Raw genomic sequence first — 17127 nt, 5'->3', positions numbered from 1 at the left:
GCAAAGACCCCCCACCCCTCCCCTTTCCGGAAAATATTCTGACAACCGGCCAATTCCATTACTGCAACTAGACGCCATACACCTTTTGCCCCTCTGAATATATTACTTCCCCTCCAAATAATTAAGTCTGGCTAAAGGCCTGCCTACCATAGACGTATTGTCTTAACAGCCGTTGTTTACTCTCGAAATTTCTCAGGATATTTCATCTGAATTGTATTTATTCACATGTTTTAAGCGTCAATCTGAACATGTTACTGACCTGGCCACGACGTGGTCTATCATCTATTCATCTGACTTTCACACAATGTCAACATACATTGTTTTTATTAGTTGTATGTTTCACAACATTGGGCTTCGGACACTGCTGGTAGACACTGTCCTTGTTGGTCTTTTGACCTTGTCTCGTACTGCTCTATGATAAATACGCCTGGATTTCACACGGTGTCAAAACAAAATGGTTTGACTTCTTCGAACTTCGGGCCAAAATCACTTATGCAGCGAAAACGCAGTAAGGGTTAGCATAATTTGGAGTGTTTTGGGAATAGAACCTCCACAAGAGCCATCACTACTGCTCTATAACTTCTTTTTGTAATTTCGAACAATATTTCACCGTCATGGTTCTGCAACAAGCTTTCGTCACCGTAACGATGTCGCAGGTCTTCTCCTGACATGAACCGAAAACGTCTTACTGTTCTGTATCAGAATGAAGACGGACATACCGAGCAAGGGTTAGGGGAATTCGTTTATGGCATGTAGATAATGGCAAACCGTGTTATTTCCTGTAGACAACCCATGCTGGAGTGAGGGGAGGCCATGGTTTATGGTCGGATGATAACGTCAGGTCATCTTAGAATTATACTTTATCAACCTTATTTACTACTGACAGTTTCTGACTACTCAACAGTCGGCGGCCACACCATAACTACATTCGTCATATTTTATCAGAATTATACGACTGGAAACATCAACAACGAGTTGTTTAGTGATTTGTCCCGATTTACACACTACCCACGCAACTTCCACGACAATGACATTTTCAAAATATTGTTGGTGTCCATACCACGACAATGATGTTTTACGATTGAAGAGCATCGAATAAACCTGAAGTTGTAACACCAGCCGTACCCTATCACAAGACATTATAGTGAAGATGGCGCCTTGTTGTCCATTCACAGCCAATGATGACATTATTAGCTAATGTTGAGGGTCTTGTAATTTATGAACGCCGCGCAGGTTAAGTTGTTTTTGACAATTTGAATGAATCGGGTGGACCAACTCTTCTGGATGAGTGAGTAAGTGAGTGAGTTCATAGAAACAAAGACACTAGACAAAGATAAAACCACAAAAATTCACATTATATTTTCCAAAAGCATTATGAAATAAATTGAAACTTTAAATTTAAATATATATTGTTTTTTAATTGTTTCGAAGTGAAACCGTAGCTAACTGTCAATGACTTTGTACCTAAACAACCTTCCACAAGACATTAAAGTCATTGAGAGATATGATTATCAGTTTGTGTTGTAAGTGGGTATGACAGTCTGTGAGCGGGTGGGCCAGATATCAACTCTACTTCCACTACAGTCTCAAACTGTGACGGGAAGTATCTTTAATGGAATAAATGATATCAGCTTTGATATTAAAGGGATACGGTCGTCTATAATTTCTTTGTAAGCCTATGTCAGTTTTATTATATGATGATAACTTCTACTTACTGTATCCAAGCTATATACATTGTACATGGCAATAAGGTACCATAGAGCCGTATATAAAAAAAAAACGGGGACACGATACCTTAAAACCCTAATAATGAGTGACGTCAGAATATGGTCAAGGTCTTCTGGGATAAGATATATTTCAGACGAGGAATCGGAATGGTGCAACTAGAAGCTATGAGTGTCTACGATACATTGCCAGTAACGTTTTGTTACTTTCTTAAAGGGATTGTAAAGAGGTTTTCTTAATATTTCATGTGTATTGGGGACACTGATAGCATCAATTTGCACCATTTCAATTTTCAAACAGACGTCAGGTGTTTTATGACGTCACTAACTGCAAAAAATGCACGCAGGGCCTTTAGCGATAAGTGACGCCATCAATCACTAAGTTTAAGTGGAATAACAGGAACCAGAGACGTCTGATTGAAAATTGAAAATGGTGCAGATGGGTTCTATCAGTGTCCTCGTACACAAATAAAAAGTTTAGAAAACCTAAAGGAAGCACAAGTTATATGGATATACTATTTCTGTATTTATTAACTCAACGTTTCACATGCTCATACAGGCAGCGTTATCAAGAGAAATGAATAGGTTAAGAAATCCTCTTTACAATCCCTTTAAGGTAGCACGAATATCTAACTGATGGACCAGCACGAGCTTGCGGTTAATTGAGCACCGTGGGCGTTTGTTCCCTTGCCTGACGATATCATTACTAAGACAAAACTCAATCCACTAACTATTATAACCCAGAATTAAACCATAGAATAATAATTATAACTTCAAACTTTGTTTATAAAACGATTTTATTTCTCCGATTTCTGGTCGTTGATTGACAACAACAATATCTGCTTCGTTTTGTGTTTCTTTAACTCGCCTTTCATCTTTCTACACCTTTCAATCTAAATGATAAATTCTTTTAAGGTTTCTGGCAACATTAACTGAGGTCACCTATCTATTAGTTGGAATAGTAAAATATAGTGCTATACCTAGGATGCGAAAATCGCTTTTGGACAATTCCTCCAAAATGGAATTTCCTCGTTCTCCACCTTTCAATCGGGAGCAGCGGTGGCTCAGTGATTTAGACGCTTGCTCGCTAACCTGGCGGTCAATCCCGTCATAGGTCGAGATGATACCTTCGGATTTTTCAACCCGGTTTGCCCTTGTCAGTGATGCAGGAAAGAGGGGCTAACATAGAAAAAGCGTCTTGTTCGGATGGGACAATAAACCGCATCCACGTTGGAAATTGAAAATGAGAAGGCTAATGCCACTGTCTTAGCAAACTTTAACTCATTGTACCATGCATGGCGTTGCTCGTCTTCATTAGCCCACATGGTGCAGAAAAGTAGAACGTAAAGCTCCATTCACTTCAATTCGTTTCCACTTCAATCTAACTGGTGAATTCTATTCTCCGTCTCTAACAACATTAATCGAGGTCATCTATTAATTGGAATAGTAAAAGCTATGGATGGCGTTATGGTTTTTCTCGGGTCTAAGCTATCTATCTATACTGATAGATATTATATTACATGAACTCTCTACCTATATAGGTAATATTCTTATTATTATCATTTTTAAATTTGATATTGATAAAAAAAACTTCTCTTTAATTCACATTCCTTTAGAGTCGTTTTAAAAATATAACATTCAAAGAAGTTGTAAGAAATGAAACGTTAACAATGTATTATTTTTATAAAATATTTCAAAGCATATTTCATTATCTAGTGTTTATTATTGCTGTTGTATCAGCTTTCAAAATTGAAAGATATTATTGAATTGGTGTAACTCGTCTAATATTAATTTACTCCGTCGGCACGCTTTGATCTTTATACCTCAAAGAAATGTGATAAAAGGCCGACAAATTGCATCAACAAGATCGTATGAAAAATCAATTCTAAGTAAATAGACCTTGTGTAAGATACAAAATTATCAAAAGAAAGAATTTTAAATTGACAAATTTCCTAGTGAATAGAATTTTACTAGAGATGATTTTTAAATAAAGCCTAGAGGGTTCGACTAAAGAGCGCAAACAAGAGCAATAAAACAATATTTTAGTATACATGTTGCAATAAAGGTCCATTGTGCGAATAACGGGTGCGGCCCTTCGCTTCCAACAAAGTTTAAATGATTTAGTGGTTGAAACACTTCAAAGCAGCTTGCCGAGAAATTTCCAAAAATCATTTCATATTAAACTGAATTTGGTTGATTAATCGTATTCAGTTCTTAAATACAATGATTGTGAGTTTTAAATTCAAGTTTAATAGCAGCTAATGATTTAGATTGAAACCATGAAACCATTAGATTATAATTAAGGGGGAGTAACTCTTTTTAAATATGTAGAGTTCAGACTACAAATACGTTTCTCATTGACAACTGAAAGTTCAGGAAGTGGGATACTCTGTAGCATAGCTTAACAGCTGGACACTGTATGTGAAGCTATAATCATATCAAATGTCATCAAAGGTATTGATCCATCTCTCCCCCTCTCCCTTTTTTCCAAGTAGGGCTACTGAAAGGTCAGCCAAATGGATCTACGGAATACACAGTGGGTGAACTAGATGAGTGGGTGCCCCCTGGACCTAAGCGGGTTGGGCCCCTCCCTTGTTTTAGTAGTTGAGTCACTGACTGAACAGAAGATGAATGAACTTTAAAAAGATAAAAATAGATCAAACTCAGGATATTTGTTGTAGTAATAAAAGAGAAAGGGATACAAAAATACAGCTTTATTAAAATGGAATACAAAAATTTTGGCCTAAAATGGAGTAAACATCATTGACACCAACTGACTGGTACCCATTTGGCTTCTTTCTCCACTGAGTCAACTATTGCTATGAGTTCCCGTACAGTGTCCATTAATTTATCATTAACTAATGTTAGATCAAATAGATGGCTGTAACGTTCTTCTAATTTTTTACTGAGTTCTATTATTTCTTCTAATTCCTCTGTCTGAAATAAGATGATGAATCAGCTAATTATAGAACTATGAAGAAGACTTATACTGGAGGTAAATATTGAAGCTAAGTTATTTGAGAATATCTGAGTTAGATTTATAATAGTCACAAATATACTTCTGAGACTATACATGCCTCTATGTTGATATACGTAATCTCCTTTTCTGTGCAGTCATTTTAATATGGTATAAGTTTGTAAATTTATTGCCAAAGGTTAGTTGAAAAATACAAAACTAAATTATGGTAAAAATGTATAGCAAACATTACATATATAATGTTCTCTGAAGGCATTTTCTTTTGAATTTTTAAAAATGTTCCATGATATTTCTTGACAAATACTGTAGAATTTTAGCCTGGAACTGAGAAAATCTCTACATAATACTGGACTAAAATTCAGAAAGTACTTATAACTTCAATATATGACATTGAAATATAAGGCCATAGTGGTAGTTATGACCAAAGACAAGATACTTTTAATGCGCATGTGTATACTGATTTTAACTCTTCTACCTTTAATAGTTTTACAAATATTAATAATCTATATCATATATATACAATCTATATGTGCATTCATTCGTTGACGCAATTCAATTTTTAAAGGGTGTCCAGCACAGTAAATCACCTTATAATACTAACTCACCGTAAATAATTTGGTATCATCTGTATCACTGCTAGTACACCGTGCTAAAGAAATTGCTCTGGTAGCCTGTAATCTCTCTAGACTGGGTGGTTTAATATATATTATATAAGGCTTGATTTCACTAGTTCTCATTAACTTCAGCGCCTATAATTACATCATAAAACTACGTAGTGTTAGGTGGTGATGAGAACACTGTCTCAAATGGGCACTTGCCTAGATGGCAGTGTTAGGGTGTATTGAGACGAGTCTAGGTCAGAGATAGCTTAGCAATATATAAGTTATTAATGCTCAGTTCACGCCAACGGCGCTTGGATGGCGCTTTAAAGCGGCATACAAAGCGGTACCAAAGCTCGACTAAATGGTCGTAATAGATCGTTAGAAAGCTTTGAGCAAAGCTGGATATTCGGCAAGAGCGCCAAAAAATTTTAAACTGTTTAAAAATTTTGGGCGCTCTGTCACGAATTGATTTAAGCGCCGAGAACGTATCAAAGCTTAACAAAGTTCAGCAAAGCTTGACTCAAAGCGTAGGAGAACTTAACAGATCTTTATTCAAAGCGGGGACCCCAGTCTTCACGGTCTGTCACCACTTGATCAAAAGCGGCATGAAATCAGCGATCTCAAAATTGTCCAATGCGTAACAGAGCTTAACAATGCACAACAGAGCTTGATAATCGTATCATAACCGCATCAAAGCTTAATAAAGCTAATCAAAGCGTGATTTAAACCTTAACAAGGCCTGATCAAATCGGGAAATAATTCGTCCCCAAAGCGTAACCAATTCGTATCAAAGCTTATCAGAGCGTAACATTACTTAGGAGATCGTGATATTTTTGGAAAAGTAAACAAAAAATGATGGCGCTTTGCTCGCCGATTTAAAGCGCAGCATTCGCCGTTGGTGTGAACTAATTATGAAAGAATTATACGTCTAGTATGATTTTAGTTAAAAAGACACAAATACAATTATATAATATATATTCTAGTTTCTCTAAGGAGAGAGGTAATATAGGCAAAACCATTCTATATAAATAAAATATTGTTTACAACAAAAGATTTTCTAGTTTGTTAATATACAAGCAATTTAAAACTAACTAAGCAACACCCTGCCCTCAGTTGTCTTTAAAGATTTTGCAAATTTTTTACCTGTGGATGAGGTGTTAGTAAACAAACTTTTTTATCCTGAATAACAGATAATATAGAATCTATATGTATCCCATATAAATTTCCTTTATATTCTCCATATTCAGCATATCTACAATAAATAAATATAAACTCTATATGATAATATTGTCTAAAGGCTTGGTTAACAAAACTATTAAATTAATATGATTAATACAACATAGCTCATATTGCTTAAAACCTATTTGGACTTGGTTCCCATCCTGAGGTATTTATCAGTGGCTCAACCAGATGAATTGGGCCAGTTTTATTAGTATTTTTTCTGGGGTTGGGGGCCGTTGACTAGGTTCAACCAGTCCCTGTGATAGTTGAGCCACCAGTATTAATGACCCTTAGGAGTAAAAGAGAATCTCCTGGACATTTTTATCCCTCAATGAATAATTCATTAAGGATGTGCATGCATGATAAAAATCCACAAATAGTGAAATGCCATTTTATTTCAATGACTATTATGACTAGTGCCCTCTATAATCCGCAAACGAATGTTCAGATGGCCTTCTAACAATGAAATCCTCACTACGCCACTGATCCAAGAATATACTATACCTTTGAGCAAGAATTTCAGCTTCCATGTCGTCTCTAGGAATAAATCTATATTCTTTACCATCCACTTCAAACGGTCGAATTGGACGTGATGTATCTGTAATTACAATGACAATAACAGCTAATCAAAGTTACAAGACTTTATCTACTTATTACTGGTATATAATTTACATTTAACTTCAGTTATCTGGATAGCTGACTTTGGGTCAATTAGTTGGACAAATGATCACATTAAAGTCACTGAACAGGAGAAAAATAAGATAGTGATTGGTCCCCCACAAGAGGAATCTGCTTCAAACTTACGTGGTAAAACTTCTTCAAAATGCCCTGGATTACTGGCCTTTAATCTTCGTTTTAATTCGTTCCTACCTACACCTGGGGCACCTGAAATATATTTAACAATTAATCAAGTCAATAGGTAAATTGCAACGTCTTGATTCAAATTGACACAAAAAACAGAAGTGTAAGAAGATTAACAAATTTTGATGAAATTTGGTAACTCTGATCATTATTCAATAAATTCCAGACCAAAATTTATTACATTTTATTACAAATGATATTACAAAAACTATAACATTGTTAAATACATTTTTACAATCTGATTAAAATACAACATTTGATAGTGTTTTGTTTCATTATTTTCTGTGGGTAACTTGGTTTTCTTTCTTACCTACTAACAGTATAGGTCTAAATCTATTGGGTCTAACTTTATAAAGTTCTACTTCTTCATATGTAGGAACTTCTTCTGTGTCATACTCTACAAAATAACACATCAAATTTCAGAACTAAGAATTTTAACAGAATTCAAAAGCAAATTTCAAATTGCTAAAATGGCATTAAATGTTGGTTTATGTTTTTGTGTATTATGTCAATGTATATTTAATCTCCTAGGGAAAGGTTGTTGAAATTTTTGATTGGAAACTACAAACCAAGAATATTTTACTCACCTCCATTTTGAATTGCATGATACATGGTTTTTCGAAGACGTTTTTGACGAGGTATTCTGGGACTGTATTGACATGGACTGATTGGCCCTGTTATTAAAAAACCATAAATACTGTTATTTCAATTATCCCTTTAGAATTGCTGATAAAAATAGGCTTCAACATCCCCATCTTGAAATATTTGGCAAACTTTTGCATACATATCCTACTTTAATTTATGCACATTTCAGATCTCAGGTTGTTTCCAAATTTCAAAACCAATGTAAAAATTATCAACAAATATATGATGTCTACAAAAACAACTCCTCCATATTCAGAATCAAGAGAAATGATTCTTACGTGATTCGGCTTTTTCTGCCTCAACTTTTGCTGCCAGACGACGGATCATTTCTTTCCGTTCTTGAAGCTGTTTACTTGGAATAATTCCTGCCCTATTTTTAGTATCACCGTGTCTACGAGCCTGCCACCATGTTGTGTCATCCTGACTTACGATATGTAAGACATCACCCTGCGTAAATTGAAGACCAGCTTCTGGACATGGGATCATCTCATCTTCTTGTGGATTAAAATCAAACAACGCCTTCACTCTTGTCTGAAAAAATATCAAACTGTTAACTTTGTCTGCAATTATTCCAAATTGGCTATAGTATTGTCTCTTCAACATGTCCAAAACTATTACATTACATATTTTTTACTGTGTTTCACTTTAGTAGGAAAACTAATATCATTGCATTTTCAAACTGGACAATCAATACACTTTTACATCAGTTTATTTTGTAATCATGATCACACACACAAACTCCTTATTAGTATTAATATCAGCATCCCCTATGATGTGTAATAAAAATTATTTGATGGTCAAAATTTGTCACATTATACGTAGCTACTTAAAAAGTGAAGCCACTCCCATCTATTAATGATAATGTGTTATGGTGTCAACAATGATATGTCCAATACATACCTTACATTCTCTAGTACCTGAGGGTAGTTTAACACTAGGTGTTAATTTTAAAGTGACTGGACCTGTAATTCGTGACTGAAATAAACACAAAATCAAGCATGATTTATATACATGGACATTTTCATAAGGAACATTTCTATTACATCAAAAATGATGTCAAATAATTTCAAAACATTTTGTTTATGCTTTTTTCCTCAAAATATGAACCAGATCAATATTTTTCAATATTTTTTAAGGAGAAGAACTACCTCAAGTCCTCTATTAGAGGGGCTTCCAAAGCGCTAAAGCAATTGCAATCTCCACCCTGAATGTTGTCTCCCCCCCACCCCTTCACCCTTCATTAAATAAGTCTGTCCCAAGATTTGCAATCCAAGTTTCGGGATAGAAACCATCCCAAAATCCTGTGTCACTTACCAAAATATCAACAACTTCATCTGGTTGTAATCCCTGAACACCAACACCATTTATCTCATGCACTTCATCTCCTACATTTATTAACCCTGAAATTAGTCATTTGTTAACACTGAAATTACTCATTTACCCTGAAATTACTCATTTACCCTAAAATCATTCTTCATTTATTTATCCTTGAATTATTATTCATTTATTAACCGTGAAATTATTCATTTATTAACCGTGAAATTATTCATTTATTAATCCAGAAATTATTCATTTGTTAATCATGTAATTATTCACTTATTAACCCTGAAATTATTCTTCATTTATCAACCCTAAAATTATTCTTCATTTATTAATCCTGAAATTATTCATTTATTAACCCCGAAATTATTCATTAATTAACCTCAAAATTATTCATTTATTAACCCTGAAATTATGCATTTATTAACCATGAAATCATTTATTTATTAATCATGAAATTATTCATTTATTAATCATGAAATTATTCATTTATTAATCATGGAATTATCCATTTATTAACCATTTAATTATTCATTTATTATTAACTCTGAAATTATTCTTCATTCATTAACCCTGAAATTATGAAATTATTAATCATGGAATTATTCATTTATTACTCCTGAAATTATTCATTCGTTAATCATGGAATTATTCATTTATTAACAATGAAATAATTCATTTATTGATCATAGAATTAATCATTTATTATCCATGAAATTATCCATTTATTAATCATGGAATTATTCAATTATCAACATGGAATTATTCATTTATTAATCCTGAAAATATTCATTTATTAATCCTGAAATTATTCATTTATAAACCCTGAAATTATCCATTTATTAATCATGGAATTATTCATTTATTAATCATGGAATTATTCATTTATTAATCCTGAAATTATTCATTTGTTAATCATGTAATTATTTATTTGTTAATCATGGAATTATGCATTTATTAGCCCTGGGATTTATTCATTTATTAACCGTTAAATTATTTATTTATTAATCTTGAAATCATTCATTTATTAATCCTGAAATTATTCATTTATTAACCTTGAAATTATGCATTTATTAATCATGTAATTATTTATTTATTAACCCTGAAATTATTCATTTATTATTCATGGAATTATTCATTTATTAATTATTATTAATCGCTGAATTATTCATTTGTTAATCATGGAATTATTAAGTTATTAATCATGGAATTATTCATTTATTAACCCTGAAATTTTTCATTTATTAATCATGGAATTATTCATTTATTCACCATTATTAATCATTGAATAATTCATTTATTAACCATGGAATTATTCATTTATTAATCTTGAAATTATTCATTTATTAATCCTGAAAATATTCATTTATAAACCCTGAAATTATTCAGTTATTAATCATGCAATTATTCATTTATTCACCATTATTAATCATTGAATTATTCATTTGTTAATCATGGAATTATTCATTTATCAATCCTGAAATTATTCATTTATTAATCATAATGTTTCATTGCACTCTGGTTGAAGAATAAATTACATTCTGTGACTCAAAATCTTCACCAGTTAAAATCTTATTGAAGCCAGTTGCCCATGACCTGAATGTGTGAACATTTCATTTCCTTGACATCTATCCCGGTAATAATTAATGTTTTATTATGAAATAGACAATGGTTCTCTCCCATTGCCCTTCAGTAAAAAATTATCCTTACCACTCCTGTCTGCAGCTCCACCATGTAACACTCTAGCTACTTCTATTATACCTTCTTCTTTCACAGCTATAGTAGCTCCCTGGAAAAAATTTATTGAAGTTTAACCCATTTGTCCAGACGGATGGAGGTTTTCTCAAAACTTAGAAATAATAGAAGTAAACTTTAGTTGAGAGCAATATGAGGATGGCAACACTAGATACAATAGTTTAAAACAGTTTCCCTTTCCTTCACGCTCAAATTTTACAACAAAACTTACCAGAGGTTCGTTAGTTTTAATTAATCTGACAATTTTAATGGCTGCCTCATCCTCATCAACTCCTAGTGGTAGAGGTTCAATTCTCGGTTCATAATCATGATTAGTTACTTTATCATAACAGTATAGCAATGCCTGGCAAATAATAAATACCCTGATATAACATTATACATTATGATAACAATGATCACAGGTTACCCATGACATTTAGCTCCATAAAATAACCTTAATCTGGCTTCGCTGATAAGATGCAAATTTAATTAGTTCCTAATAAGCCTTTCTGCTATATCAAGGGAAATAACCACTGCATGAATATGAATGTTCCATACAGCTCGTGATGAAAGCAACAAGGGGAGGTAATAGTTCCTACCTGTAAATGTGGTCTGGATAAGATTTTCATTAATTCTTTCACTGTTTTATCGTCTTGTAAATATCGTATTGAACAAAATACCTGAAATGATAGCTATTAATATCCAGTCTGTTAAAATATTTTATCATGATTAACCTGGTGTGAGATAGCTTTTGTTATCGAGAGTTTTTTTTATTCTTTCTTGATATTTATCCAGTCAAGTTTCTTTATTCGTTAGGTCAAGTATTATTAGGTTCATTGCTTTTTTTGATTACCATTAACATTCGTATCCATCAGCAGATTAGCCTTAAAAAGGAGATAAGCCAACAAGAAGTATTACAGGAAATAGATTTCATCAGACTTACATCAGCAGCTTGAGAAACAGCAAAATCAGCAGATACTCTCATACCAGCTACATCTAATAATTTACGGTAGGTCTACAAAGTATATTAATTTGATAAGTATATTGATTAAATCTGCAAGTGCAATCTTGACTTCATAAACATGTTTCAAATATGAAGACCTTATCAAAAAAGCTATGTTGAGAAATAGAGGTAAGCTTTCAAATATTTGCACTATAAAGTTCTCATTAAGAGCTAGTTAAACTAAATGAACAGGCCCAAGCAGTCAACAATTATTCTTCAGTACAAAGACACCTATAACAAATATTATTGTCTCTCTGGAACTCAACTCATCTCAGACTGCCAACATCATTTTCAGATATATTAACCTACATTAACTTACATGTAAGGTTCTGTGTAAATCTTTAGAACGTAAAAATCTACGTAAGAAAGCTACAGCATGTTCTTTACCAGGCAGCCGAGCTTCTAAACTGGGGAGAGCTGTTAATAACTTCTGAGCATCTACAAATATTTACATTTCTACTATCACTCCCTTCAATAAACCAGTTAGCGGCGTTTATTTTCCAATAACTGTAGTTTGTCACGTGACAATAAGGCGTATGAATACATCGAAAACGAAAACAAGGATTGACCCAAGTTTTTTACCTAGAGTCTAATCTAATTTTACAATTTATTTAAATTTACAATTGTTGTTAATATTTCAATGGAATATCAAATATTTGATAATTCTATCATCCAAATAAGACTGTCTATTTATAAAACTATATTGTTAGGGGCGGGTTGGTGAACTTGATTGACAGATATCGGTGAATTAAGCAACAACGGTTTCGGGTATTTTAACAATTAAAAAATAGAACATTTTAGCGTATTTTATCACAAAAGATAAACCAATGCAAATATAAGGAATGAATGTGGATCTTGTTATCGTTATGGAGACAAATGACCCGGCGAAGCGGGTCATGTACGTCTTGTCACATGATAAACCAGCGTTTATTTCCCCATAACGATAACAAGATCCACATTCATTCCTTAAATAATATATAGAAATATGTGCATACTCTAGTGTGGCATCATTCATTTTTTTCTATTTTGAATTATAAATTATAGTTGAACAGATTCTAAAATGTCCTTAAGACCAATTTGCAGTGGTTTATCTTTTACAATCAATTCAGTATTGTGGCATTGCAGGTCTATAAAGATTTTGGGTTGTTAGCATTTAAAGATTATGTATTAATATACTTGTTATTTTTTTAAAAATATATTTATTTCGAAAAGCAGATTTAAACTGGAATGTCATGAAAAAAGTCTGTTTTCAAGAATACAAGAGCAAATTGGAAGATAAGGGAGATAATTCTAACCTGGATCTGACGGCACCTTGGTTAATAAATGTAGAGTAACCGGCATGTTACAACTGCTCCCTCTACCATCACACAACACTTAGTAACAGGGCAGATAACTCTCACTTCAATCATCTCATCATCAATGCACATTCTGTAACAGAATAATATAAATTTGATTATTAATGGAATCCAAATAAGATAACGAACAATTAACTTCAATTACTTCTATTTTCTTTCTTAATACTAATAAATATTCAGGGAAATTAAATAGTATATTATCTTATTCTAGGCAGTGATGCGATAGATAGAAACACTACATCCATAATATACAGCTTCTGTATTTCAAATCCCATGTCGATCTCGAAAAATTCAGAAAATATTCCTGAAAATTAACTTGTAAAAGCTTATTAACCTATACCTGAAAAAGCGCAATTGACATTGGAAATTGGTATTGCATAAATGGATTCTATCAGTCTCCCTAGTGGACAGTAACCTCCTAGCAATCCCTTTAATGGGACAAATTTGCCATTCGTTTGACTAATTATAATTTTGTTAACTTGGCTGATTGCCAAATATGGACAGAGAGCATGTTTGCGCATGAGTGCATGCAAGAGCCTCAATTTAGTTTGTCACCAGCGTGGTTGTCGGTTGAATTCATTCTCTATATAATTTATATGTTAAATTCTTAACTTATCAACGACTTTTCAAAATAGTCTCAGAAACAGGAATTTTTAGCTGAGCTAATAAGCAATAGTTCTCACAGCTCACCGTCGAAATTTGAGGCTTCAAACACGTGGGTCCAGAATTATCCACGTTTGAGAGTTAAAATGACGACTCATCATTTCTTTTGACTTTGAGAGAAATAGAAAGTGAAATTCTTAGTTTGAGGTATATTGCAAGGAATTATGCAATTTTCTTACAGTTCTGAAGAATATTTCCTTGATTTCCATAGCCAAATCAACCTCCGAAAATGGGGAATCTGCCCCTTTAAATGTGAATTCAATATCGTCAATATCAATGTTGGCTTCTCATTAAAACTAACATTATGTCAGTGACATATCCTTTCTATTTGTAACCAAGCTATTCTTCTCTTGTGTCATATTTCATTATATCAAGTTACACGATCTTCCATCTTCATTACATTTTATGTCAACTATTTAACAGTTGAAGTAACCATGTCAAACTTTTTAATTTAATTGAGTTTTGCATCTTACTTTTCTGCACCATGTGGGATAATGAAGCACACCATGCAGTATGCAGTGAGGGAAATGTCTACTCTTTTTCAATTTCCATCTGTAGGAAGATCTTTAACGTGCACAGCCTGTAGCAACTGGAGCCATCCAACAGAATGAGAATAGTTGCTGGATTTAATTTTCAATTATTTAGATTACATGATGATAAATTGGCTTTGTATTTGGAGTGTTCACAAAGCAATTGAAAAAAATACAGCTCTAAATATTTCATTTTAACATAGTCTACATTGCTTAAGGTATTTGATTAGTTAGATGATCTAGCCTTATTTCTCAGTTTTTTTATTTCAATTACAAACACAATCAACCGTAGAAACATGGCTTCTCTCTTTAAACAAACAACATAATTCTAATTTTTGTCTACTTTTCTACCAATTGCACGTTTCTAACTAATACTCTTTACAATTCCTTCAATAATCAGTTGGTTTATATTCTGTACATGTCTAAGTCAAGAATCATCATTTCCCACTTTCTAACAACAATTCACCTTCATAGAAAAAACCATACAAAGATTGAAATAACAAGCATATCTTGCTTTAAAGGGATTGTAAAAAGGTTTTCTAAACTTTTTATACGCCCACATGAAATGGGGGGCGTATATTGTCGTCACCCATGTCCGTCGGTCCGTCCACAATTGCTCGTAAACACTCTACAGGGCACAATTCTTGACGGATTTTAACGAAACTTAGTATGTGTGTTCGCAATCACCCAAGGATAAACCCTATTGAAAATCAGCGAAATCGAAAAATATTTAGCATAAATTATTGCCCTTGTTAATTTTTAGCTCGTAAACACTCTAGAAGGCACAATTCTTGACAGATTTTGAAGAAACTTGGTATGAGTGTTTGTAATCACCCAAAGATAGACCCTATTGAAAATCAGCGAAATCGAAAAATATTTAGTATGAATTATTGCCCTTGTTCTTGCAAACGCGTTCAATTTTTAGCTCGTAAACACTCTAGAAGGCACAATTCTTGACAGATTTTGACGACTCTTGAGAGGTTGATATTGATCTGATTCTTGAGAGGTTGATATTGGTCTGATTCTTGAGAGGTTGATATTGATCTGATTCTTGAGAGGTTGATATTGATCTGATTCTTGAGAGGTTGATATTGATCTGATTCTTGAGAGGTTGATATTGATCTGATTCTTGAGAGGTTGATATTGGTCTGATTCTTGAGAGGTTGATATTGGTCTGGTTCTTGAGAGGTTGATATTGGTCTGATTCTTGATAGGTTGATATTGGTCTGATTCTTGAGAGGTTGATATTGGTCTGATTCTTGAGAGGTTGATATTGGTCTGATTCTTGAGAGGTTGATATTGGTCTGGTTCTTGAGAGGTTGATATTGGTCTGGAGATGCACAACTTGATATTGGTCTGATTCTTGAGAGGTTGATATTAGTCTGATTCTTGAGAAGTTGATATTGGTCTGGTTCTTGAGAGGTTGATATTGGTCTGATTCTTGAGAGGTTGATATTGGTCTGATTCTTGAGAGGTTGATATTAGTCTGATTCTTGAGAAGTTGATATTGGTCTGATTCTTGAGAGGTTGATATTGGTCTGGTTCTTGAGAGGTTGATATTGGTCTGATTCTTGAGAGGTTGATATTGGTCTGATTCTTGAGAGGTTGATATTGGTCTGATTCTTGAGAGGTTGATATTGGTCTGATTCTTGAGAGGTTGATATTGGTCTGATTCTTGAGAGGTTGATATTGGTCTGATTCTTGAGAGGTTGATATTGGTCTGATTCTTGAGAGGTTGATATTAGTCTGATTCTTGAGAGGTTGATATTGGTCTGATTCTTGAGAGGTTGATATTAGTCTGATTCTTGAGAGGTTGATATTGGTCTGGAGATGCACAACTTGATATTGGTCTGATTCTTGAGAGGTTGATATTGATCTGATTCTTGAGAGGTTGATATTGATCTGATTCTTGAGAGGTTGATATTGGTCTGATTCTTGAGAGGTTGATATTGGTCTGATTCTTGAGAGGTTGATATTAGTCTGATTCTTGAGAAGTTGATATTGGTCTGATTCTTGAGAGGTTGATATTGGTCTGATTCTTGAGAGGTTGATATTTGTCTGATTCTTGAGAGGTTTACAAATTGAAAAGATTGTATGATTACATTTCGAACATTTCAACTTCAACTTTGACAATAAACTGAGGTCAAGAATCAATTAGCAAATTGAAATCGATTATTGAAAACAGGCTACTGATCAAAAATTTTAATGAAGAAATCTTCTGATTTCCGTCTATTGATGTATATGGTTGTATAAATTTGTCATTTATTGATATCTGGTTCATAGAATTTCTAAAATATATAATCATCACATATAATCTGATGTGACTCGTCCAATTACCATGTAGCAGATCATGTTGAAAAAAACAAATTTAACTGACTTTTAATCATTTACAAAATTCGATAATCAAAATTATATATTGATTATTTTTGCCCAGTCCTAAGTAGTCGCATGATCATAAGTATATTTCATAGATTTGGTTAGAGTACATATAT

General features: G+C 33.2%; 2 protein-coding genes across 2 annotated transcripts; both read right to left on the bottom strand.

Moving 5' to 3' along the window:
• Positions 1-4424: 4424 nt before the first annotated feature.
• LOTGIDRAFT_200172 (hypothetical protein) lies at positions 4425-13463 on the bottom strand. Its single transcript, XM_009049417.1, has 16 exons — positions 13383-13463; positions 12407-12525; positions 12028-12099; positions 11684-11764; positions 11317-11448; positions 11061-11139; positions 9345-9430; positions 8931-9005; positions 8309-8561; positions 7973-8059; positions 7696-7782; positions 7329-7409; positions 7029-7122; positions 6447-6555; positions 5307-5450; positions 4425-4661 (listed from the first exon to the last, which is right to left on the bottom strand). Exons 1-16 carry the CDS (start codon positions 13426-13428, stop codon positions 4485-4487), a joined length of 1722 nt encoding a protein of 573 aa, XP_009047665.1. The 5' UTR covers positions 13429-13463; the 3' UTR covers positions 4425-4484.
• Positions 13464-15572: 2109 nt separating this feature from the next.
• Positions 15573-16361, bottom strand: LOTGIDRAFT_139360 (hypothetical protein; the record flags this gene model as incomplete). The annotated part of the gene is made up of 1 exon (XM_009049416.1): positions 15573-16361. A coding segment is annotated over one exon (789 nt), but the record flags the coding sequence as incomplete, so codon positions are not given.
• Between the last annotated feature and the right edge of the window lie 766 nt (positions 16362-17127).

The sequence above is a fragment of the Lottia gigantea genome (genome assembly GCF_000327385.1).
Source record: "Lottia gigantea unplaced genomic scaffold LOTGIsca_135, whole genome shotgun sequence".
NCBI lineage: Eukaryota > Metazoa > Mollusca > Gastropoda > Lottiidae > Lottia > Lottia gigantea.
This window is presented reverse-complemented; position numbering and strand designations above follow the sequence as displayed.